Source organism: Mytilus galloprovincialis, chromosome 13 (genome assembly GCF_965363235.1).
Source record: "Mytilus galloprovincialis chromosome 13, xbMytGall1.hap1.1, whole genome shotgun sequence".
NCBI lineage: Eukaryota > Metazoa > Mollusca > Bivalvia > Mytilida > Mytilidae > Mytilus > Mytilus galloprovincialis.
The window spans coordinates 265,085-291,137 of NC_134850.1; the positions used below are offsets into that span (position 1 = coordinate 265,085).

General features: G+C 34.6%; 2 protein-coding genes across 4 annotated transcripts in view; one reads left to right on the top strand and one right to left on the bottom strand.

The window, feature by feature from the left end:
* The window catches only part of LOC143057156 (caspase-3-like), a 31,274-nt gene extending 19,184 nt beyond the window's left edge, over positions 1-12,090 (top strand). For all 3 annotated transcript variants that reach the window (XM_076230403.1, XM_076230405.1, XM_076230404.1), the window contains exons 7-9: positions 7,460-7,570; positions 10,480-10,589; positions 11,795-12,090. In XM_076230403.1, coding sequence (XP_076086518.1) covers positions 7,460-7,570; positions 10,480-10,589; positions 11,795-11,878 — 305 coding nt within the window. In that variant the 3' untranslated portion in view covers positions 11,879-12,090. The remainder of the gene's footprint in view (positions 1-7,459; positions 7,571-10,479; positions 10,590-11,794) is intronic.
* Positions 12,091-22,130: 10,040 nt separating this feature from the next.
* Positions 22,131-25,706, bottom strand: LOC143056360 (uncharacterized). The gene is made up of 3 exons (XM_076229448.1): positions 24,574-25,706; positions 23,718-23,777; positions 22,131-22,717 (listed from the first exon to the last, which is right to left on the bottom strand). The coding sequence occupies exons 1-3, from the start codon at positions 25,439-25,441 to the stop codon at positions 22,242-22,244; spliced, it is 1,404 nt and encodes a 467-aa protein (XP_076085563.1). The 5' UTR covers positions 25,442-25,706; the 3' UTR covers positions 22,131-22,241.
* Positions 25,707-26,053: the final 347 nt, after the last annotated feature.

The following is a 26,053-nucleotide window of genomic DNA, read 5'->3' on the forward strand; positions in this document are numbered from 1 at the left end:
GTACTTTGGATCGGGTTGGTGTTTCTCAGTGATAAGTTTTACAGTATGTCGTTTGTACTTTGGATCGGGTTGGTGTTTCTCAGTAATAAGTTTTACAGTATGTCGTTTGTACTTTGGATCGGGTTGGTGTTGACCAGTCTTAAGTTTTACAGTATGTCGTTTGTACTTTGGATCGGGTTGGTGTTTCTCAGTAATAAGTTTTACAGTATGTCGTTTGTACTTTGGATCGGGTTGGTGTTGATCAGTAATAAGTTTTACAGTATGTCGTTTGTACTTTGGATCGGGTTGGTGTTCCTCAGTAATAAGTTTTACAGTATGTCGTTTGTACTTTGGATCGGGTTGGTGTTGATCAGTAATAAGTTTTACAGTATGTCGTTTGTACTTTGGATCGGGTTGGTGTTGCTCAGTAATAAGTTTTACAGTATGTCGTTTGTACTTTGGATCGGGTTGGTGTTGATCAGTAATAAGTTTTACAGTATGTCGTTTGTACTTTGGATCGGGTTGGTGTTGATCAGTAATAAGTTTTACAGTATGTCGTTTGTACTTTGGATCGGGTTGGTGTTCCTCAGTAATAAGTTTTACAGTATGTCGTTTGTACTTTGGATCGGGTTGGTGTTCCTCAGTAATAAGTTTTACAGTATATCGTTGGTACTTTGGATCGGGTTGGTGTTGACCAGTCTTAAGTTTTACAGTATGTCGTTTGTACTTTGGATCGGGTTGGTGTTTCTCAGTAATAAGTTTTACAGTATGTCGTTTGTACTTTGGATCGGGTTGGTGTTTCTCAGTGATAAGTTTTACAGTATATATCGTTGGTACTTTGGATCGGGTTGGTGTTGACCAGTCTTAAGTTTTACAGTATGTCTTTTGTACTTTGGATCGGGTTGGTGTTTCTCAGTGATAAGTTTTACAGTATGTCGTTTGTACTTTGGATCGGGTTGGTGTTCCTCAGTAATAAGTTTTACAGTATGTCGTTTGTACTTTGGATCGGGTTGGTGTTGATCAGTAATAAGTTTTACAGTATGTCGTTGGTACTTTGGATCGGGTTGGTGTTGACCAGTCTTAAGTTTTACAGTATGTCGTTTGTACTTTGGATCGGGTTGGTGTTGATCAGTAATAAGTTTTACAGTATGTCGTTTGTACTTTGGATCGGGTTGGTGTTGATCAGTAATAAGTTTTACAGTATGTCGTTTGTACTTTGGATCGGGTTGGTGTTGACCAGTCTTAAGTTTTACAGTATATCGTTTGTACTTTGGATCGGGTTGGTGTTTCTCAGTGATAAGTTTTACAGTATGTCGTTGGTACTTTGGATCGGGTTGGTGTTGATCAGTAATAAGTTTTACAGTATGTCGTTTGTACTTTGGATCGGGTTGGTGTTTCTCAGTGATAAGTTTTACAGTATGTCGTTGGTACTTTGGATCGGGTTGGTGTTGATCAGTAATAAGTTTTACAGTATGTCGTTGGTACTTTGGATCGGGTTGGTGTTGATCAGTAATAAGTTTTACAGTATATCGTTTGTACTTTGGATCGGGTTGGTGTTGATCAGTAATAAGTTTTACAGTATGTCGTTTGTACTTTGGATCGGGTTGGTGTTTCTCAGTAATAAGTTTTACAGTATGTCGTTGGTACTTTGGATCGTGTTGGTGTTTCTCAGTAATAAGTTTTACAGTATGTCGTTTGTACTTTGGATCGGGTTGGTGTTTCTCAGTAATAAGTTTTACAGTATGTCGTTTGTACTTTGGATCGGGTTGGTGTTGATCAGTAATAAGTTTTACAGTATATCGTTTGTACTTTGGATCGGGTTGGTGTTTCTTAGTAATAAGTTTTATAGTATGTCGTTTGGACTTTGGATCGAGTCGGTGTTGATCAGTAATAAGTTTTACAGTATGTCTATTGTACTTTGAATCGGGATCGTGTTTCTCAGTCTTAAGTTTTCCATGTTGTGTTTTATCTACTATTGTTTGTCTATTGGTCTTTTAAAACTTTTTTTGTTTTTAGCCATGTTGTTGCCTGTTTATTTTCGATATATGAGTTTGAATGTCTCTTTGGTATCTTTCGCCCCCTTCATTCTCTTCTTTCCTGTCTAACTATACGTATCCCACTTCCTGTCGTATTACATGTATTAGTTAGTGAGTACCTCATTTTGTGTCTCATTGTAAACAAAGCCTTCCTGACGTATTAGTGAGTACCTCATTTCTTGTCTCATTGTAAACAAACCCTTCGTGTCTTATTACTTAATGAGTACCTCATTTCGTGTCTCATTGTAAACAAACCCTTTCTGTCGTATTATTTAGTGAGTACGTCATTTCTTGTCTCATTGTAAACAAACCCTTCCTGTCGTATTAGTTAGTGAGTATCTCATTTCTTGACTGATTGTAAACAAACCCTTTCTGTCGTATTAGTTAGTGAGTACCTCATTTCTTGTCTCATTGTAAACAAACCCTTTCTGTCGTATTAGTTAGTGAGTACCTCATTTCTTGTGTCATTGTAAACAAACCCTTCCTGTCGTATTAGTTAGTGAGTACCTCATTTCTTGTCTCATTGTAAACAAACCCTTTCTGTCGTATTAGTTAGTGAGTACCTCATTTCTTGTCTCATTGTAAACAAACCCTTCCTGTCGTATTAGTGAGTGAGTACCTCATTTCTTGTCTCATTGTAAACAACCCCTTCCTGTCGTATTAGTTATTGAGTACCTCATTTCTTGTCTCATTGTAAACAAACCCTTTCTGTCGTATTAATTAGTGAGTACCTCATTTCTTGTCTCATTGTAAACAAACCCTTTCTGTCGTATTAGTTAGTGAGTACCTCATTTCTCGTCTCATTGTAAACAAACCCTTCCTGTCGTATTAGTTAGTGAGTACCTCGTTTTTTGTTTCATTGTAAACAAACTCTTTCTGTTGTATTAGTTAGTGAGTATCTCATTTCTTGTCTGATTGTAAACAAACTCTTTCCTGTCGTATTGAAAGTTTCTCGATTTGTAATTTATTGGAAATATTGCATGTTTTCCTAATTTTTCTCCCTTTCGTACTCCTTTTTTAAATTTCATTATAATATCCTTTATCCTAATGTGTTGATATTAATCTCCTTATATACCCCTTTCTAACTTGACGTATGATAAGTAACTCCTGGTTTTTCTAATTGTACATGGCCTTTCTGTATCGTCGGGGAAGTATCTCCTTTTTTTGTACCATTGTAAATATATCATTTCCTGTCTAATTTGAAGTATCGTTTTCATGTTTCATTGTAAATGCTCCCTTCTGGGTCGTCTGGAAACTATCGCCTTCATTCTAAACATCACTATCATGTCGTGTTGTACTTTATCTCGTTTTTTGTGCACTCGACTCCAATTTTAATCGACTAGGATTGTCAGATTTCCAATCGAATGTCAGTGGTTTTCTACGGGCTCTCCGGCTTACTCTATCATTAAAACTGGGCGCCATGCGGTGCTAACAAGTGGCGCTAAGACACCAAAAATCAATCAATTAATCATTTCTTGTCTTGCTGTAAATACCCCGTTCGTGTCGTATGGTAAGTAATTCCTTGTGTAGGTTTAGTAACTCAATGTTTTTGTCTCATTGTAAATCCTCCTTCTCTTGTGGTGTTGTTATTTTCTCTTTTGCTGTCTCCTTGTCAATACCACTTCCATGTCGAGTTGTAATTTTTCACCTTTCTTGTCTAATTGTAAATACCCCTGTTCTTGTCTTATGGATGATATCTCCTTTTGTATCATTTAAAATATCTCTGCTTTCATGAAGTTTGGTGAGTAACTCTTGTCTTGTATCATTTAACATATCCCCTCTTTTGTTGTGTTGTTTATATTCATTTCTTGTCTTGTTGTAATTTTTCTCCTTTTATGTCTAATTCTAAATACCCCCGTTCCTGTCGTATGGTTTGTTTCTCCTTTTGTGTCTCATTTTTAAAGATCCCTGCGTTATAATGTTGTAAATACCACCTCTCCTTTTACACATTTAGTATCGCCTGTCTTGTGTCATTGTACATTGTATTTTTTGTTTGTGTCTCGTTTGAAATTTCCTTCCCATGTTGTGTTGTAATTCCTTTCCTTTCGTGTTTATTTGTAAATATCTCGGATCCTGTCGTTTGGTAAGTATCCCCGTTTGTGTCTCATCCCTGAAACATCCCTGCCCTGATAGTTGTATTTTTCTCCTTTCTTGTCTAATTGTCAATACTCCCGTTTCTGTCGTATGGTAGATATCCCCTTTTGTATCATTTGAAATAACCCCGATTTCATGTAGTTTGGTTAGTAACTCCTGTCTTGTGTCTTTGACCCCACTTCTGTTCCTTTCTTGTCTTGTTATAATTCTTCTCCTGTCGTTTAGTAAGTATCCCCGTTTGTGTCTCATAGTATTAAAATAACCCTGCCTTGATAGTAGTAATTTTTTCTCCTTTCTTGTCTTATTGTACATACCTCTGTATCTGTCAAATGATAAATATCTCCTTACTATGCTCTTTTTAAAATTATCTGCTTTATCGTGTTGTAAATATTCCTGTCCATTTGTATGTTTAGTAACCACTGTCCTGTATAATTGTAGTAGGTTAGAGTTTAGAGTAAATACCTCTTTTTAGCTCACCTGGCCCAAAGGGCCAAGTGAGCTTTTCCCATCACTTGGCGTCAGTTGTCCGTCGTCGTTAACTTTTACAAAAAACTTCTCCTCTGAAACTACTGGGCCAAATTTAACCAAGCTTAGCAACAATCATCATTGGGGTATCTATTTTGAAAAATGTGTCCGCTGATCCAGCCAACCAACCAAGATTGCCGCCATGGCTAAAAATAGAACATAGGGGTAAAATGTAGATTTTGGCTTATAACTCTGAAACTGAAGCATTTAGAGCAAATCTGGCAAGGAGTAAAATTGTTTATCAGGTCAACATCTATCTTCTCTGAAATTTTCAGGTGAATCGGACAACCGTTTGTTGGGTTGCTGCCCCTGAGTTAGTAATTTTAAGGAAATTTAACTGTTTTTGGTTATTATCTTGAATATTATTATAGATAGAGATAAACTGTAGACAGCAATAAAGTTCAGCAAAGTAAGATCTACAAATTAGTCAACATAACCAAAATGGTCCCCGTTTGGGCCAAGTGAGCTTTTCCATCACTTGGCGTCAGTCGTCATAAAGAGTTATAAAATGATTATAGGTTGCTCTTTGTAAATACAGCTGTTTCTCAAAACACACCTCTTTTGGGGAGATCTTGAATATTCATAGAAAATTAATTTTGTTTACATACTGGTTCGCAGTTATGCTCTTGTGTTTCATCTCACAGAGACATAACTTGGGAATGTTATCAGTAAATTTACATGTATGTGCATATTGTTTACATTGAAATCTGTTGTAACCTTTCATTCGAGGTAGGGGTAGTTACGAATTTAGTGTTAGTTTAAACTCTGAGAAGTTCAGAGCATATAAACGTTGAAAATATGCCGCACAGCCCTATATTTTGACCTTTGAACTTTCAATTGTAGGATAAGATTTTTTTCAAAACTTCATAGTAAAAGTGGTACAGTTTTAGCCGTAAAAGGAGTTCCTATGGGAAATTGCATTGTCAATATTTACAGAAATGCAACCTATAAAGGGTAATAACTCCATTAAGGAGTTATTGCCCTTTATAGTCATTTTTTACCAATTTTGTTTTCTTTTACAAAAATCGTATTCTCTAAAACCACTTGGTCATATTTAACCAATTTTAGGCACAATCATTTGTAGGCTATCTTGTTTTAAAATTGTGTCCAATAACCCGGTCAACCAACCAAGATGGCCGCCATGGCTAAATATAGAACATAGGGGTGAAATGTAGATTTTGGCTTATAACTCTGAAACCAAAGCATTTAGAGCAAATCTGACAAGGGGTTAAATTGTCAATCAAATCAATATATATATCTGCCCTGAAAGTTTTAGATGAATTGGACTACTGGTTGTTGGGTTACTGTCCCCCAATTGGTATTTTTTAAAGAAATTTTGCCGTTTTGGTTTATTATCTTAAATACTATTATAGATAGAGATAAACTGAAAACAGCAATAATGTTCAGCAAAGTAAGATCTAAAAATATGACCAAAATGGTGAGTTGACCCCTTAAGGAGTTATTGCCCTTTATAGTCAATTTTCATTAATTTGGTAAATTTTGGTATATTTTCACAAAATATTTTCCTCTGTATCTAAAGGGCCAAGTTTATTATAGATAGAGAAAATTGTAAGTAGCAAGAATATTCAGTAAAGTAAGATCTACGAAAACATCACCATCACTAAAACACAATTTTGTCATGAATCCATCTGTGTCCTTTGTTTAATATGCACATAGACCAAAGTAAGCGACACAGGCTCTTTAGAGCCTCTAGTTTTGGTTTTCTTACAAGTATCTCGTTTATTATGTCCTTGTAAATATCTCTCCCATGTCATGTTATTACTCTTCTTCTTTCTTTTCTTATTCCCCCCGTTTTTGTCACATGGTAAAAATCACTTTTTTTAAAATTCAAAACATCCCAATTTATGTTGTTATGTTTGAAACTTGTTCTTGTCTCATTTAAGATTTCCCTGCCTATGCTGGTTTTTATGTTTCTTTTTTTTAATTGTAAATACGCCCGTTCCTGTCGCATGGTAGACATCCCCTTTTGTATCATTTTAAATACCTCCCTTCCTGTCGTATGTATGGTCAGTATCTCTTTCTGTTTCTAATTTTAAATATAAAATCGAAGATGTGGTATTTTTGCCAATGAGACAACTCTCCACAAGAGACCAAAATGACATAGAAATTAACAACTATAGGTCACCGTACGGCCTTCAACAACGAGCAAAGCCTATACCGCATAGTCAGCTATTAGACACCCCGAAATGACAATGTAAAAAAATTCAAACGAGAAAACGAACGGCCTTATTTATACAAAAAAAAATAACGAAAAACAAATATGTAACACATAAACAAGCGACAACCACTGATTTACAGGCTCCTGACTTGGGACAGGCACATTATGTGCGGGGTTAAACATGTTAGAGGGATTCCAACCCTCCCCCTAACCTGGGACAGTGGTATAACAGTACAACATAAGAACGAACTATAAAAATAAAGACACCCGTTCCTGTTGTATGGTCAGTATCTTCCTTGTGTCTCATTCTAAATACCTTGTTCCTGTCGTATGGTCAGTATCTCCGTGTGTGTCATAGTAAATATCGCTGCCATGTCGAGTATTTTTTTCTTCTTTCTTAGCTCATTTATGAGCACTGTAAGATCAAAATTTAGAATGGAAACGGGGAAGGTTGGACGGTGGTCTATAGTTGCTTACTTCTACAATCACGAGGACACTCAGTCAAGTGTATTGTTGTCTCATTCACAGCATCTTGTTAGTGTTTTAATATAGCAATAGGTTTTTGTTATATGCAGTGTATATAATAGTTGTTCATTATATGCAGTGTATAATATTGTTCTTTTGATGCAGTGTATATATATTTTAGACTCTGGAGATCAAGACAATACTGAGATGAGCAATATTTTCCCACTTATTCATGAAGACCATCATACTCTCACCAAAGCAGATATTTTCTTAGCGAGGGCAACTAAATACGGTAATTCCATATATCATCTTAGCGAGGGCAACTAAATACGGTAATTCCATATATCATCTTAGCGAGGGCAACTTAATACGGTAATTCCATATATCAACTTAGTGAGGTCAACTAAATACGGTAATTCCATATATCATCTTAGCGAGGGCAACTAAATACGGTAATTCCATATATCATCTGAGCGAGGGCAACTGAAAACGGTTATAACATAATAATAAATAATCCTTGCGAGGGCAAGTAAATACGGTAATAACACATATCAACTTAGCGAGTGCAAATAAAAACGGTGATTCCATTTATTATCTTAGCGAGGGCAACCTAATACGGTAATTACATACATCATCTTAGCGAGGGCAACTGAATACGGTAATTTCATTTATCATCTTAGCAAGTGCAACTGAAAACGGTAGTTACATATTATTAGTTACATAGTGTGCTAGTGACCTAATACGGTATATGGGGTCAGTAAATTCCATATGGGATGAGAGCGAAGCTCGAATCCCCATATGGAATTTACTGACCCCATATATACTGATTACGTCACTAGCACACTATGTAACGAATTTATCTTACCGACAATCTTAACGTGTAAAATTTAGGCTAGTGACCTATCAAAATGATCCTACAAAAACAGATGCCAACAATGACAACTAGTTAGATTTAAATGTGTTTTATGAATTTATTTCACTTTATCATCACTTTCTTCGTCTGTTGAAACCTTTAAGATTTTTTCTCAGTACTGTTTTGTTTTTCTAAAGGGACATAACACCCCTACTAACCGTGTATGAAATAAGCGCCGCCTCCTTATTACCTTATATGGAATATAAAGGGACGTAACTCCATTACTAACCGTGTATGAAATAAGCCCCGCGTCTCAACTAACCTTATATTAAATATACACGAGGACGTTTTTAACCAATCATATTCCTAGAAATGTATAGGAGGTAATTGAAGATAAATAATCTTAGCGAGGGCAACTAAATACGGTTATTACATATATCATCTTAGCGAGGACAACTGAATACAGTAATTCCATATATCATCTTAGCGAGGACAACTAAATACGGTAATTCCATATATCATCTTAGCGAGGACAACTGAATACGGTAATTCCATATATCATCTTAGCGAGGACAACTGAATACGGTAATTCCATATATCATCTTAGCGAAGGCAACTGAATACGGTAATTACATATATAACCTTAGCGAGAGCAACTAAATACGGTTATCGTAATAACACATATCAACTTAGCGAGGGTAACTAAATATGGTTATCGAAATTCATATATTTATTATTATTATCTAAGTGATGGGCACGATATACGGTTATTCCATATATCATAAAGAGAGGTTACGTTCTTTCATCGATTTTTGTCGAGCCTTCGACTTTAGTCGAAAAAGCGAGACTAAGCGAGCCTACATTCCGTCGGCGTCGGTGTCGTCATCGGCGGCGGCGGCGTCCACAAATATTCACTCTGTGGTTAAAGTTTTTAAAATTTTAAGAACTTTCTTAAACTATACTGGATTTCTACCAAACTTTGACAGAAGCTTGTTTATGATCATAAGATAGTATCCAGATGTAAATTTTGTAAAAATAAAATTTCATTTTTTCCGTATTTTACTTATAAATGGACTTAGTTTTTCTTTGGGAAAACATTACATTCACTCTGTGGTTAAAGTTTTTAAAATTTTAATAATTTTCTTAAACTATCTTGGGTTTATACCAAACTTGGACAGAAGCTTGTTTATGTTTATGAGATAGTATCCAGAAGTAAATTTTGTAAAAAAAAATAAATCCCTTTTTTTCCGTATTTTACTTTTAAATGGACTTAGATTTTCTGCCAGGAAACAACATATTCACTCTGTGCTTAATTTTTAATTTTTTTTAATAACTTTCTTATATTATTTTTAAATTTGAACCAAACTTTGACTGAAGCTTGTTTATGATCAAAAGCTAGTATCTAGAAGGAAATTTTGTTAATACTTTGTACCTGTGCTTCTGTATTTTACTTATAAATGGACTTAGTTTTTCTTCCAGTTAACATTACATACAGTCTGCAGCTAACGTTTCTAAAACATTTATAATATTCATAAACTATCCTGGATTTTTACCAAACTTGGACAGAAGCTTCTTACAATCAAAAGATAGTATCAAGAGGAATATTTTTGTTGAGCATGCGATTTACAGCAAAAGTAGGCGAGACACTGGGTTCCGCGGAACCCTTACATTTTTTTTCAACATTTTGCGGTTACCGAATATTAAATGGAGAACCCTTGTTTCAAATTGACCGATTAAAAAGAATATAACCACTAAATACAGCTTAAGTTCGATTTTTGTCTTTTCCACTTGTAATGTTCAAGGGTTATGGTACTTAAGTTTGGAAATAAATCAAAATGATGTGGTGTCTGGAAAATAAATGAAGAATCCTTTTGAAATCGATACATTTTAATTGAATGTTTTTAATCACTCAATTGATGCGGACGAATGTATCTGTGATCAGAAGATCACCTCTCGGTTATTGTAGGAACTATTTTGTTTAGCTTTACAACTATTTTGATTTGAGTGTCATTGATGAGTCTTATGTAGACAAAACGCGCGTCTGGCGTATTCAATTATAATCCTGGTACCTTTGATAACCAATTACACCACTGGGTCGATGCCACTGCTGGTGGACGTTTCGTCCCCGAGGGTATCACGTACCAGCCCAGTAGTCAGCACAGTGTTGACATGAATATCAATTATATGGTCATTTTAATAAATTTCCTCTTGACAAAACTTAATTTTTTTACGAAAAACTAAGGATTTTCTTATTTTTTCGATTCCATTCAATTGGATGAATAATTATAATTTCTATATTTGTTTACAAAATATTAATGTATTATACTACATAAATTGTTTCATTTCAGACCCCATCGTTTCTAATACGGAATCCAAGGGCTTCTGGTTCATCCAAGCGTTTGTACACATAATGAAGTACCGTGGACATCACGATCATCTGTTAGATATCATGACAAAGGTAAACAAATATTTAAGAGAGGTTCGAGTTATACCAGAGGGACATTCAAACTCATAGATCGAAAACAAACTGACAACACCATGGCTAAAAAGGAAAAAGATAAACAGGCAAATAATAGTACACAAGAAACAACATTGAAAACTTAAGACTAAGCAACAAGAACCACACCAAAAGCTGGAGTGATCTCAGGTGCTGCAGAAGGGTAAGAAGACCCTGCTCCACATGTGGCACCCGTCGTGTTGCTCATAGTATTACAAACCCGGTAATAGTCTAATTCGGTAGGTCATATTCGTGAAAACAATTTACCAGTTTTCACAATTTCATCCGAAACTAAATATTTGAAAGATACATAAATGTGACATAAAGAGAGAACCGGATCAGGCATTAAAAATGTTAAACATATAATTCTTCACAAACAAAAAACATACTAAAAATAAAAAACCGTGTTTACTAAAATTTCCATTCTCAATTTTAATGAAACTGGTTTTGCGTCGCCTGCCTTGGAAGGGTTAACCGTTCATACTCCGTTAACAAAAGAGGGACGAAAGATACCAAAGGGACAGTCAAACTCATAAATCTAAAACAAACTGACAACGCCATGGCTAAAAATGAAAAAGACAAACAGAAAAACAATAGTACACATGACACAACATAGAAAACTAAAGAATAAACAACACTTTTAACCGTAGCACACTTTCTCTTGTTCAGGAAGGTGGATTCCGTAGTGAGCTAACATTAATCTTAAAAAGGTTATCTCCTATATCACACATTTTCAACCGGTTCATTATAATAATGTTCCCGAAACTGTCTAGGGGTGATTTCAGCCGTCAAGCAAAGACTTCAAATGGTACAATAACATGAGGACACAAAGGAAATCACTATTATAATTTTATATGGCCTCGGGATATAGGTATCCGTCAATGCGACAGTAGTCCAACGACTTAAGTAACCAACATATATCTTCAGAGTATACATACTGCGGCGCCGACGTTTAAATCACCATTCGTTTTGTAATTTTAAAAAAGAAAAACTACATGTATTTGGTCATACGCCTAAACAAACAAACAAACAAACTTTAGTGTGCATGTCTCAGACTTATTGTACTTCTATAGCACATGATTTAGCAATGTCCATAATACTTTTCTATAGCACATGATTTAGCAATGTACATAATACTTTTCTTTAACAATGTTTCTCTCTATTAGGTGAATGGATTAGCACGAGAAGATGACCAACTTGTTGAAAGTATGAATACGTTGACTAGATCCTTATATTTCTTCCCTGACTAGATCCTTGTACTTCTTCCCAGACTAAATCCTTTAAATTCTCCCGAGACTAATGTATATGACTATAGAGAAAAATGTCAAATGGAAGATATGTTGTCATTTTCTATGTATATTTTAGTAGACAAGCTGGACAATCGTGAAATGTATATTTGTTTTATCATTGTTTTGACTTGTAGACTGTGGAATGTATTCACATAAATTAGATTTTTATTGCTGTTTGTGTCATTAATCAACCAATGTCTGAATCAAAGAAATGTTGTTTTTTTTGTTTCTCCCAGGAGAAAATTTACCCAAACTTAAAGGAACTGATTTCAAACAAATCAATTATTTTCTGTATAATTATTACTCTTCTTATCTACATTTGAATATTTCAGTTTCACACAAAAATATACGACAAAAAGGACGATTTTTATTTAGTTCCGTACTGTTATTCTGCTTTTTTGGATGGTCACGTTCCTTTGACACCATCTTACTGTGTTGATATGTGACAGTGTCACAGCGTTTTCTGTGCCCGTGTTTGTGCAGCGTTTCCTGTGCCCGTGTTTGTGCAGCGTTTGTTATGTCCGTGTTTGTACAGCGTTCGTTCTACCTGTGTTTGTGTGTATCGTTCGCCTAGTTTATAATAGGCTCTTTTTTTTAATCTGCCATAGATTTGGGATGGTATGACGCCATATTTACCATTGATTCGGAATCTGCCTTAGATCTAGAACCCACCATATATATTTGATTTCTACAACTATATTTTGTATATGGGTTCTATGTAAAGGTTGTATTTCCACCAGAAAGACTTTATCTGACTTCGACCTAATTTCATGATAAATTAACACGATTATGTTTGTTTCTCAGATATTATAAGCAGTAGGTCGACTATGTGTTGTGTATGGATTGATTGTAAAGGATACTTGTCAGTCTGGCATGTTTTATTTAACTTTGACCTCATATTCATGGTTCATTAGTCAATGTTAATTTCTTATGCTTTGTGCAATTTGTATGCGTTATAAAATAGGGACATAAAATACCAAAAGCACATTCAAAACACAAACACCATACACAAATTAAATAATACAATAAAACTTCCACTGAAGACAAATAGTCCATGAATAGAATGTGTTATTTTCAAAACTAAAATTGAAGCAGTTATGTTCTATGAATTAGATTTTATGAGGAAGCCATTATTGACAATGATTTAACTTGCACCGTCCACCAATGCAACTTTACATGATTACGGCCTTAAGGCTGTAAAGGTCAAACATAACTCAGTTAAGTCAGGTAATTATTTTTATCATCATTAGATGAATTAGTTAAGTATAAAAACAGAATACAAATGAATATGCTTTGTATTGAACTTCATTAGAATTACGGAGATACTATGACCGCTTTCAGTGTACAGATCAAGGTCATTAGATATACGGAGATACTATGACCGCTTTCAGTGTACAGATCAAGGTATCCGATAGATATACGGAGATACTATGACCGCTTTCAGTGTACAGACCAAGGTATCCGATGAAGATATTCCTGTTAATAATGTCAAAAGACAGGTACTTCGTTCTGACATTATTAAATGGTTAGATCTTGGTCGCCTAGTATAATTCAAATGAAGGGCCCCGTGGCTTGACAACATTGAATGTTTTAGTCTTTGACTGCTGGCATTAGTCAAATGAAGGATCCCGTGGCTTGACTACATTGAATGTTTTCGTCTTGGCCTGCTCAACACCAAACATCCTTCGTAACATAAAACCTCTTCGTTTATCTTTAATTTCTTTAAGTCGGAGGAAAAGATGCAACACGAGACCAAAGGCTATACAAGCTATGATAGTATTGAGAACGAATAATACATAGCTTATGATATCTAACACAGTTATACATTTTCCAGCACTCACAAAACCTGGAAAACAGAAAGCATATGTTCAATACATGTTCATATGTTAGAAAGTCATCCATGATCATAAAACATACATAAAAGTGTACTAATATTGTTTGGATAGAATGTGTTTAAATTGACCGTTGAATTAAGTTCATACTATTATCTGTCGAACTGTATCGTTTAAAAATCTATAGCTATCATGAGCGATAAACAGCAATTTAAACTTTGAAAATCGTGCAATTTTATTAGAATTATAAATGACAAATGGATTCTCTCTGATGTTTTAAAAGTTGTTGGCTGTACATGTGCTGCTCCTGATGACGTTATGATATAACTCAGATCTAATGCTTCCTCAACAAATGTACAACGCAATGTAAAGTAAAATAAAAAATAAAAAATCTGCATGCTTAGGTTATACCAGAATAAATTATCTATATTATACCAATGATTTATAATTGTTTGATTGATATTGATAAGTTGATATTTAAGTCATAGCGGAGAATAAATGTGTGATATCTTCTTTTTTTATGCAAATTCTTATTGAGCAATTTTATGTACCATACTTTCAAAAGGCAGTCCAAGCCTCTAGCCTAATGCATAAATAGGCCAGCAATCTACGAATTCATTTAAATATCACTTTGTTCTCATCATAATACCCAATAGCACATCACGTAACATGAACACTATAGATGAATGTCTATACGACAAATATCATATTACTGGACTAACATCTGACACGTTTAACACAATTGAAAAATGAACCCTCTTAATAAAGGACAGGAAGATATATTATAAAAAGGACAGAAATGTCATTCTGTTTTAAATATAAGCAATAATAGAAGGAATGAATGAAACAATGCCACTTTGATGAGTTTAAACCCAACAACTATTACAATGTAATAAAGGCTGGTTTATTTAGAAAAATAAAATGTAATACTGACCTGTTTGACCAGCACAAACATCATAACTTATACAGTTTGTGGCATAATAAACTGCTGCTCTCTGATCTGTAAAACAAAACAAACGGGTGTTAATTTAAAGTTGTTTGTTGCTGTGTTACATATTTGTTTGTTTTTCATTTTTTTGTACATTAATTTGGCTGTAAGTTTTCTCGTTTGAATTGTTTTACATTTGTCATGCCTTTTATACCTGACTATGTATTATGGGTTTTGCTTATTGGCGAAGGCCATGCGGTGACCTATAGTTGTTAATGTCTGTGTTATATGGTTTCTTGTGAAAGTTGTCTAATTGGAAATCATACCACATCTTTTTTTTTGTTAGCATCAAGAGATAAAAGTATACAAAAAAAGTCAAGTAATACTACAAAATGATAAGAGCAACTTTTTAAATAAAGACATGAAAGAAAAAGACATATGAACTTCCATAATCATTATTTACTTCTAACATGTCTCGCCGAAAGTCTCTGTGTAATCATATGACTAATTTTAGAGATACCGTGATATATATTATGATGTTTCACACTATCTGGGCATTACATTGTGAAAGAAACCTACTCGGGTACAATGCCATGTCTAGGCACCTGGTGTATTAATATTGTATTTTGATTCTATTATACACGCCTTAAAATTACAATAGAACAAATGAAGTTTTTTGTTACAAAATACATAATAGTTACTGTACATAGCCGTTTTGGAATACAAATTTAAAGCTATGTTGATAAAGCAGTAAGAATAAAGAAACGTTAGATATAAGTCTTACTTGCATAATTCGCAGGCGATGTACAAACTATATCTCCTTCCAAAGTGATGTTATTGCTGATGACATAAGGTATAAATCCGAGAGAGCTGCATGCACACGCCCAAGGTATTCCGTATATTCGAACGAATTGTAAAGATTGTGACTGGATAAACAGATTGTCTGGGATACTAGTTAAGGCGTTGTAACTTATAGATAAATTGGTAAGTTTGAGGTTATTATAAAATGTATCTGTACGAAGAGAGCTCAGGTGTATGTTGTCTAGTATTATGGTTGATACATTGCTTTGAGTGAAGAGACCGCCGTATGGCAAAGAACCGCCAATAATTTCAGTGTTCCGAAGTATAAATTCCCCTTTGGGTGTGACAGCAGACGACATTTTGTTGACATTTAATCCATAGAAAGTGTCAGCGACCATAGCATCCATTGAACCACCCTCAATAATTAAAGAATTCAAGTCACCAAAATGTGCGAATACTTGCGCGGGGAGCGAAAGAATGTCACAATCTTGAATAATCAGTTCTTCAACCCATCCAAAATCTTGAAATGCATCTTTAACCATCATGAGAAAGCCATTAGCGACACACATAATGTGTAAAGATGGCGGGAATCTTGCATCAAATAATGCTGTATTGATCGCACTGAAGCCACTAAACACGGGTCCATTAGGAGCAGATGCTGCAAGTTCTCCGGACATGTCTTTGATCAGAAGTCTCTGTGGCTGCACCGTAAACTGGGAAAAATCTAGAGGTAACACCCATAGTCGGCTGTCGCAGGAATATAACAGAATGTCTGTAGTGTACGTACATCCGGTCGGATTAGACAGTGTCAAAGGTACAAATATCAGTATCAAAATGCATCGGAGAACCATATCTCTTAAATCATCCCCAAAAATATCAACAAAAGGCTAGAAGTGTCCTCTTAACATTATTATGATGACGCCATTTTAATTTGTTCTTAATGTAATGTAACCAAAATATAATCGATTAATATTTAATCTAGTAATCTAACTAAATCCTATTTTGTAATAAAAGAGATTAAGATATTTTAAATGTAAGGCAAACCTCTTATAAGGGTTGATTTTAATGTATATTGTTACATTATAGGGACAAACAATCGTATTTCTAACTTGATTTCTAGTGATAGTCTTGTAAGGGAACGATTTTTTTTTCTTTGCATATTTATTTAACAAAATTTATTATTTCAATGGTATGAACTATTTCTATCGACGAGTCAGAATATAATATTTTCAATTGCCAACCATTTTGATTTTGGCTTTCAAAACACAAGACATAAATTCGATTGAGGTCGTATATTTTTGCCCATTACCCCCTACATTGTACCGCCTTCTGATATCATCCCTAAACAAAACGCCTATATCGCAAATGAGTTGTTAGTTATTTAAACAATGATTATTGTATACCATTTTTCTGTATTGAAAGGGACACCGTGTTAATCCGAATTGATACATTAGTGGCTATCTGCATAGGATTGGCATTCTAATAATGCATGCAAAACAAAATCATCGGTACAACATATTTGCCAAAGATTTCTATCTTTCAATTCAATGCGAAATAAGGTAACAATAAACGGAAGACAAAATTGAGAAAGGAAATGAGGAATGTGTCAAAGCGACAACAATTAATCCGACCATAGAGCATTCGAAGTCCACCAATGGGTCTTCAATATAGCGGGAAAACCCCGCACCGGAGGCGTCCTTCGGCTGGCCCCTAAACAAATATGTATACTAGTTCAGTGATAGTGGACGTCATACTTAATTCCGAATTATACAAAAGAAACTAAAATTAAAAATGATACAAGACTAACGAAGGCCAGAGGCTCCTGACTTGGGACAGGCGCAAAAATGCGGCGGGTGTTAAACATGTTTTTTGGAGATCTCAACCCTCCCCTATACCTCTAGCCAATGTAGAAAAAACAAACGGACAACAGTACGCACAGTAAAACTCAGTTTAAGAGAAGTCCGAGTCCGATGTCAGAATAGGAAACAAAAGAAAATAAACAAAATGACAATAATACATAAATAACAACAGACTACAAGCAGTTACTAACATGCAAGCTTCAGACCTCAATTAAACTGATTAAAAGATAACGTCTTCATCATATATATATATGAATATCAGGCAGGCACAATCCCTCATGTTAGGGGTTTAGTATTTTACCATCATAAAATATGTGAGAAGAACATAACCTGTGTCATGCCAACAACTGGTTTAGAATTTAGAATAAATGTGTTAAATTCCGATGCAAATACCCTATAAGTGAATCAATATAGTCAACAGTATGGAAACAATACCCCTTCTTAATAAGTCTGTTTAAAGGTTTTGTTAGCTTTTGAGGTAAATACTGATATGTTTGTGCTTTGTAAAGAATATTACCATAAAAGATTGGATGGGAAATACCCGAACGTATAAGATGTCTGCATGTTGAGTTATATGTACAAATGATGTCCTTATACCGATGATAAAATTTGGTAAATGTTTTGACTAGTTTATGATATCGAAAACCCTGGTGTAATAAATTTTCAGTAATACGTCAATTTCTCTCCCTTAAATCGTATATGTTGTTACATACACGAGCGAACAGTACAAATTGAAATACATAAACATCATACGATGGGGACATGGGACCGTCACCATATCTAAAAATGGATAATTAACAACATCTAAAAATGGATAATTAACAATAGGAAATGAAAAGGCATCTCTTTTATCATAATTTTTTGTATTAAGATTCCCGTTAGTGATATACATATAGATATCAAGATCGAGAAAAGGAAGGGACAGTGGTCATTGTTAGTATTAGCTTTATTTTAAGTAAGTTCAACAGGATTAATTTCTTTAGTATACATACTGCAGTCGTCATTATTTAGAGCCAATATATCATCCAAATATCTACAAGTATTGTTAAATTTTTGTATCAGATGTTTTTTCGATGGGTCTTTGCTGATTTTAGTCAAAATTTTTTTTTCTTGCCAGATACTTGATAAAATAGGCCCCAAAAATGTTTACGTTTGTTAAATAGGACTGTTTTGCTTGGGATATGTCAAATAAGTAGTTATCACCGAGCAGGGCCATAACTAGTCTCTTGTTAGGCAAAATAGATTGGTCGAGTAATGCATAGCGCAAACAAAATAAATCGGCTAGTGGTATGGGGCCATTCAAGGCCCTTCGAGAAGATCTTGGGGGAAAAAAGAAAACATATGCTGATCGTTTCACGGAACCTTTTTTAATCTGAAACGCAAACTGTTCAATTATTTTTTCAACAATACTCTGGTCTCAAAGCAGAATGAATAGAATTCTTTGTAATATTTTTAGTTTTTAGGGACAACATCAACATACCGCTGCATGCATACACATGTATCCCTTCATCTTTTATGTAAGGATCTGAACACGGCTTAATACATTTTGTTAGCTATTATTCGTGTGTTTCTCTGTCCTTACTCCAATTTATGTATATTGTAGTTAGGATTAGGGTCGTAAATATGATTAACATTTCCACTGTTAATAAGTTCTTTAAATATATACATGTATCCATCTGCAAAATCTTGTTTCCGATAAAAAGTCAAACATACTTTTAGCCAAAAAAACATGTGACGGTCCACTTTTTTTTTAAAGATGTACAACCTAACTCCGATAAAACAGAGTATTTTTGTAAATTTATTGAATAATAGTCCCTTCTTACTTTAGTAACTTTCTTCTGCCAGCTTTCGAGCATTTCGTTTCAGGAGTTTGGCTGAATGGTTTAAGTAGTCGAATAACTGTACATGAATAACTTGCCTGTCAACACGGGGAGTGTGAGTTCGAACCTTGCGCTAGACACCAATTGATTAAGATTTTCAGTTTACTTACCGAAGACCGTCTTCTTCCATTTACCACGAAATAACACAAACCTGCTGTAAGTAGTGTTAACACACAAATCAATGAATCTCGTATAGTTGAGACAAAATTCAGTAAGATACAACTTTTATTAGACAACACGCATATGAATCAGCTGCACATTTAATAAGTTACAGTTTTGCGAGTCAATGGTCTATTTCTGCAGTCTATAACAAGATTTCTTAGACCAAGAAAATAAATTCTTTCAGTATCTAACTTTCTTTAACGACTCACTCTGCCGTTCTGATCAGGGCTTGCATATGGATTTCGCTTGTTAACACTTTAATACTTAAATTTACCGTCCTTAAGTTCAAGTCATAGATTTGAGTCACTCACGTAAATGCCAACAAATAATGACTCCGAACTTTTACTTGCTTTAACCCGCAAGTTATAAATAACTTTAACCTTAACAACTGAACAGCTGAACAGTTAACCGAATCTCGTTATTCGCAAACTGACAACTTTTATTCAGTTCAAAGAACTTTTCAAAAACTCAACTCATAATTTAACCAGCAAACCGCTTTCTAAATAATTCACGCCTCAACACGTAAATATTCAAAGTTTTCCGCTAAATCTCCAATGCAAACCGTGATCAAAAACCAGCCAGTTTTAGTCACTCAATATATGTACATGAAAATCATAGGAGGGGGAACTTCTTACCTAAAAATACTGTAAAACACATTTTCTTCAATACACTAATTATAGTATATAAAATAGCGCGTGATTCCTACTGAGACCACTTCCAACAATATCGCGCACATGGTTGAAAATTCCCCTTTTTACCTTACATCTATACACCTGGAAGTCTGAGCTGAGAATGATTTCTAGCAGACAATATCTGCACGAGCTAAATTTTCCCCGGGAATTCAATCGAGCTCTCTGATTGGTTGAGAAGGGAAAACATTTTTAATGCTAATGCGAGGTTCGTTACGTCACTAAAATTTAATGAATGAAATAAAAATCGGAAAGTAATAAAATAATAAAAAGCAATCTTTCTGGAAAAATAATTAAAAATAGTAATAATGAAATAATTAAATGAACCAAATAAAGTGACCCACAAACGTTACAATACATTGAAATAGAAAATAATGTAGGCAAAGTGCACCCTTGTTTGAGATCCAATTCTTGATTGTACAAGTCAAGTAAGTGTTTGTATTGTCGTTTTTGTTTCATTTTGAGTGATATTATGCTGTACCAAGATCATTACGGGCTGTAATAAATGTATTCAGTCTACTTTTTTTTTTTTAAACTTTTGATAATTTAGAGCTTGCAATGGAATACAAGTATTCCACATTCCAAACTAAAAGACAAATTGAAAGAGTTGGTATTGCTTTGCTTCATAAAAAAGAATGGCCAACGTAGATACAAGTATCTTGTCTTAGGGAGGGAAAAATCTTACTTTGTAAAGGATCACTCTGATTCAAACAAAAAATTCTCTGAAACTGATATTTTCTAAGTAGCAACATTTCCAGCAGCACCTGCATACGGGGAATATATCTCCCAATTGATACGATATTCCCGTGCTTGCATTTCCTATCATGATTTTCTTCATAGAGGGTTGCTGCTCACAAGGAAGCTTTTAAACCACGAGTTCCAAATGGTGAAGTTAAAATCATCCCTTCGTAAATTTTACGGACGCCATCACGAGTTGGTTGACCGTTACGGAATAACCGTTTCACAAATGATATCGGATATGTTCCTTACGTCATAACTACCATCCCCTTCCCTTTCATGAATGTGACCTACCGAATTAGACTATTTACCGGATGTGTTATCACATAAGCAACACGACGGGTGCCACATGTGGCGCAGGATCTGCTTACCCTTCCGGAGCACCTGATATCGCCCCTAGTTTTTGGTGGGGTTCGTGTTGTTTATTCTTTAGTTTTCTATGTTGTGTCATGTGTACTATTGTTTGTCTGTTTGTCTTTTTTTTCATTTTTAGCCATGGCGTTGTCAGTTTGTTTTTAGATTTATGAGTTTGACTGTCCCTTTGATATCTTTCGTCCATCTTTTTTGAATGGACGTTTGCTTTTTGAAAACCGTATGTTAGTATGCGCATGTCTCTTGTTTTGTTGTTTATGGGTTTCTGTCTCCTTTTAATCATATTATTACAGAAATGTCCATAACCACTGTTAAGTTACTAAGGATAACATCCAGCTTAGTCTACCAAATACATATATACATAAAATAGAAACAACAATAATGTGTCCATGATACACGGATGCCCCACTCGCACTTTCATTTCCTTATGTTCAGTGGACTGTGAAATTGGGGTCTAAAATCTAAGATCATATCAAAAGGAACCTGTGTACTAAGTTTCAAGTTGAATGGACCTCTGAATCACCTTCATAAAAAAAAATATACCTTTACCAAAAACTCTAACATGAAGCCGGACAGACGGACGGACGAAGGAACAAAGGAACGAACAGACCAGAAAACATTATGCTCATAAATGTGGTATAAAAATAATCAGCAACAGAGTAGACAAAAAATAGTGGTCCGTTTTCCCATTATTAGTTTAATCGGAAATTGAACTTTGGATCATCGGATCATTAAATTCTCAATAAACTGACGGTGATTGATATAATTGTAGCAATGCTTGTGCCTAATATTACTAAAATAGTCTCTAGAAATTTTATGTGTTTTTGGTCATTGAATTCTTGTGCTATTAACACAAAACTATGTTTAATATTTTCATTCATATATTTACGATATATACTTGATCTAAAAAAAAACTTAAGTGTAAAACTATGGTTGGCAAGATGAAGGAGAGTTTATACAGTCATGATTTTAATTTTTTCAACAACCTCTGAAGTTTTATGTACTTCATAGATACATTTTATTATTTGCACATTATTTGTAAATGAGACTGGTAAACTTTTGTTCAGTGACAAATATCTTCATGACTGGTATCTAAATTTCTTTTGCTGCTTTGGTATTCAGTTTCGTCTAGATCATCGTCGTCTCTGGAGTCATCACTTTCGCATGGATTTTCGTCGTCACTCGAGTATTCATTTTCGTCTATTTCATTTAAATTTCTTGGCGAAGTTAGAGTTTCCGTTTTGGGTTGATTTTCTTTAGTTTCCTCCCTTATTTTGTTTTTTTCGCGATAAACATCTATATTATCCTGAACAAACTCTTCAATTTTATTTATCTTATTTCGAAGGATACCTGCAATTTTGTCAGCCATTACATTTCGAATGCCTCTGACTTTTTCTATTCTTTCCTCTTCATTTTTCTCTTTACAGTGAAGATGCACGATAATTCCAAAACCAAATATTGTCAGTATCAAAATTAATAATACAGTAGCGAAGTTAACTACATCTAGAGCTGTTATGCATACTTCTCCAATATGGAAACCTGAAATTAGTTTTAGTAATAAGACATGCATATAGATCAACAAATTTGAGCATACACATTTAATAAGTTTTTTATGTGATTGTGTACCAGGTTGTGGAGGAAGGGTATTTTAGTGCCAGGCAGTGTGGGGAGGGGTATTTTAGTATATTTTCTACTATAATGTACATATAACAGGGGAAAAGAGATTTTTGGTATCCACCAAGACCAAAATCAGTATATGTACAGCAAAAAAAAAACAACATAAAAAGCAAAGGAACAACACTTTTCTTGCTATCTGTAAACTGAAAGTCACGGTCACTGTGAACATGGAGCAAAAAACTCTCATCTCACTACAAGTTTAAGACTGGTCACAACTTTAAGACTGGGTTGTGCGGAATTCCTTGCAAAAAAGTTAAAGTACGCTATGTAAGATGTAACCGCACCAAATCGGACCCGGCCAAAAAGAATATATATAAAGAAACAATATATATGTATATGTGTACTTGTTAAACTATATACAACACATTGTTTGACCAAGATATGTTATATACCAGCATTATGATTAACATACGTTACATTCGCGAACATTGACAATTCATGAATGCACTCAAACGTATAGGAAATAAACCCAAAATTCGCGCAAATGTAAATTAAATGCGCACAAAATTAACGCGCCAAAACATAGTAACTTGTGATAGAAGACGTTTCTACTCTTTGGACGGTTTGTTGTCTCTTTTAAACATTATCAGTTCAATTCTCAATTTGTAATACCATCTAAAAGATCAACAACTGCTGTGCAATGATTTTACTTGTTCAATATGTACGTTGCATTGCGAAATAGAATTGACACAGTAAGAAATCAACAATTTTACACATATTACTTAGTTCACAAATGCTATAGTAGCTTAACGAAAGACAATGTCACAGCTTTCAGAAATCAACAATTTAACATATAAAGTTCACTTTGTTATACATTTGTAGTACAGTGACTCCATCAAGTCTTTACAATTAATGCTCTTACCAATTTGTCCATCGCATGGCAATACACAGTTATTCTGATAAAATGACGAGGCCCTTGTATCTGGAATTATATTAACAACATAAAACAAAAGGTAAATTTGATTAAAACTTATACATATTTATGATACAGTCAAATGACGAATGTGCCTGTCACAAAGCACCTGTGATATAATTGAAGTCGTTGGGTGATTTTTACCATATTGTTTTTTTCCATTAATTAGGCTGTTGTTTTTCCCCTTTTAATTTGTTTTGGTTATTATAGCTTACCGTATGAGTTTTGCTCTTTATTGAAGGCCGTACGATGACAAATATTTGCCTACTTCTATGTACCTTAGCTGTATTTGGCATAAGGAATTTTGGTCCTTAATGCTCTTTAACTTCGTACTTTATTTGGCCTTTTTTACTTTTTTGGATTCGAGCGTCATTGATGAGTCTTTTGTAGACGAAACGCGCGTCTGGCGTATATACAAAATTTAGTCCTGGTATCTATGATGAGTTTATTTATTTGGTCTCTAGTGAAGAGCTCTCTCATTGGCAATCATATAAAAAGTGTCGTTACGTAACGACAAGAACAATAAATGATTTAGAAATAAACAACGTACATACATTGAAATATATGATACCTTTTATAAATGTCATTGTATGCCCAATCATTGGAGATATAGAATACAATTGTAAGTGGAACGCTTCTCGGAACAGTTGTTGGGTTGTTGTCTCATTGACGTATATATAGTAATCAACGAGGAAAACTATGATTGTATATATTACACAGATACAGTTGTAGTAGGTTTGAAACAATATGTAAGCAATTGAATGTATTTTGCAGATTGGTTGATGTTGACAAACTGTTAACTTACTGTAATATCCTGCTGGTGTATAACACACGATATCTCCGTTAACAGTTATATTGTTGTCAGAGGCGTAAGGTATAAACCAGAGTTTATCACACGTGCAATCCCATTGAACTCCCCAAATAGTCATGTGCTCTAACGCATGGAGGTTTGTGAATATAGATTCAGGAATGCTTGTAATGTCGTTATAACTAAGCGTAAGGTTATATAAGTGTGGCACGCCCTGAAATGTATCGCTTCCTATTGTTGTGATGTGGTTATTTTCGAGGATTATGGTTGTGGCATTGTTAATGTTAAACAGAGCGCCAGGTGCTAGCTGTCCAGAGGTAATTTGGCTGTTACGTATTGTAAATGATCCCTTCGGCGTCGGCGCAGTTGTGATTTTCTTAACATTTAATCCTTGAAAGCTGTTTGCCACCATGTTAGTTATAGAGCCTCCTTCAATTGTAAACGAGTTAACATCACCAATATGAGAGAACACTTGGACAGGTAGAGACAATATGTTACAGTCAGTAATAATCACCTCGTCTAGCCAATCAAAATCGTCAAACGTGTCCATGAAAATGATCAAATCGCTATTTACAAAACACATTATCTGCAAAGACGGAGAAAATCTTCCGTCAAAGAGTGCAGTATTTGTTGAACTGAACCCACTAAAAGTTGGTCCATTTGGTGCAGAAGCTGGTAGTTCCCCTGCGATATCTACCAATAGAATACGCTGTGGTTGTATGGTGAAGTCACTGAACAGAAGAGGCAGAGACCAGTATCGTGCATTACACGTGTAAAGTACATTAGTAGCATCATAGGAACAGCCGACGGGATTTGGTAAAACACCAGGCAAATATAACAGTATCAAAATGCATCCAAAACTCATTTCATTTCTTATACCATAAAATAGAATATTCCAATATTACACAATCAGATGTGGGATGTACTTTTAGTTTTTCTTCATAATTCTATAGTGTAACTTGTTTCTGATCTATCTAAGTCAAGTGTAAGGTACATAATCCTGTACAAGATACTAGTAGTCATGCATGTATACACAATAAGATGTGTGATGTACTTTAAGGTTTTTCTTTCGAATTCTGGTGGTGTATACGTAAACTGTTTCTGACCTATTATAAGTCGAATTCAAATTAGCACCATAATCCTTTGCATGCATATATCTGATTTAATCGGCCAAATTATAATCCAACATATAATGATTTTGGGATTATCGTTATTACCGATTAAATAATTAAAGTATACAGGTCGAAATAATTTAAACTAGGGCATATAAATGGAATATTTGCCACTAGACGTCAGCAAAACCCCCTTATATTGGGGCTATTTATAACATACATAAAAAAATCCAGTTTGATCAACAATCTTAAGGTATACCAGTTCCGCGCCATAGTTTAGCATTGTGCATGGTCATGTTTTATCTGACTGTTAATGACGTCTATGCAGTATGGGCTTTGTTCATTGTTGAAGGCCGTACGATGAT

Bases quoted from the DNA above. Each gene is read 5' to 3' on its own strand.
- LOC143056360 (XM_076229448.1), bottom strand. From the start codon at position 25,441: ATGAGTTTTGGATGCATTTTGATACTGTTATATTTGCCTGGTGTTTTA. The intron at 23,778-24,573 runs GTAAGTTAACAG...ATATAATTCCAG, and splicing joins TACACCAGCAGGATATTACA to ATACAAGGGCCTCGTCATTT. The intron at 22,718-23,717 runs GTAAGAGCATTA...AACTAATTTCAG, and splicing joins GCCATGCGATGGACAAATTG to GTTTCCATATTGGAGAAGTA.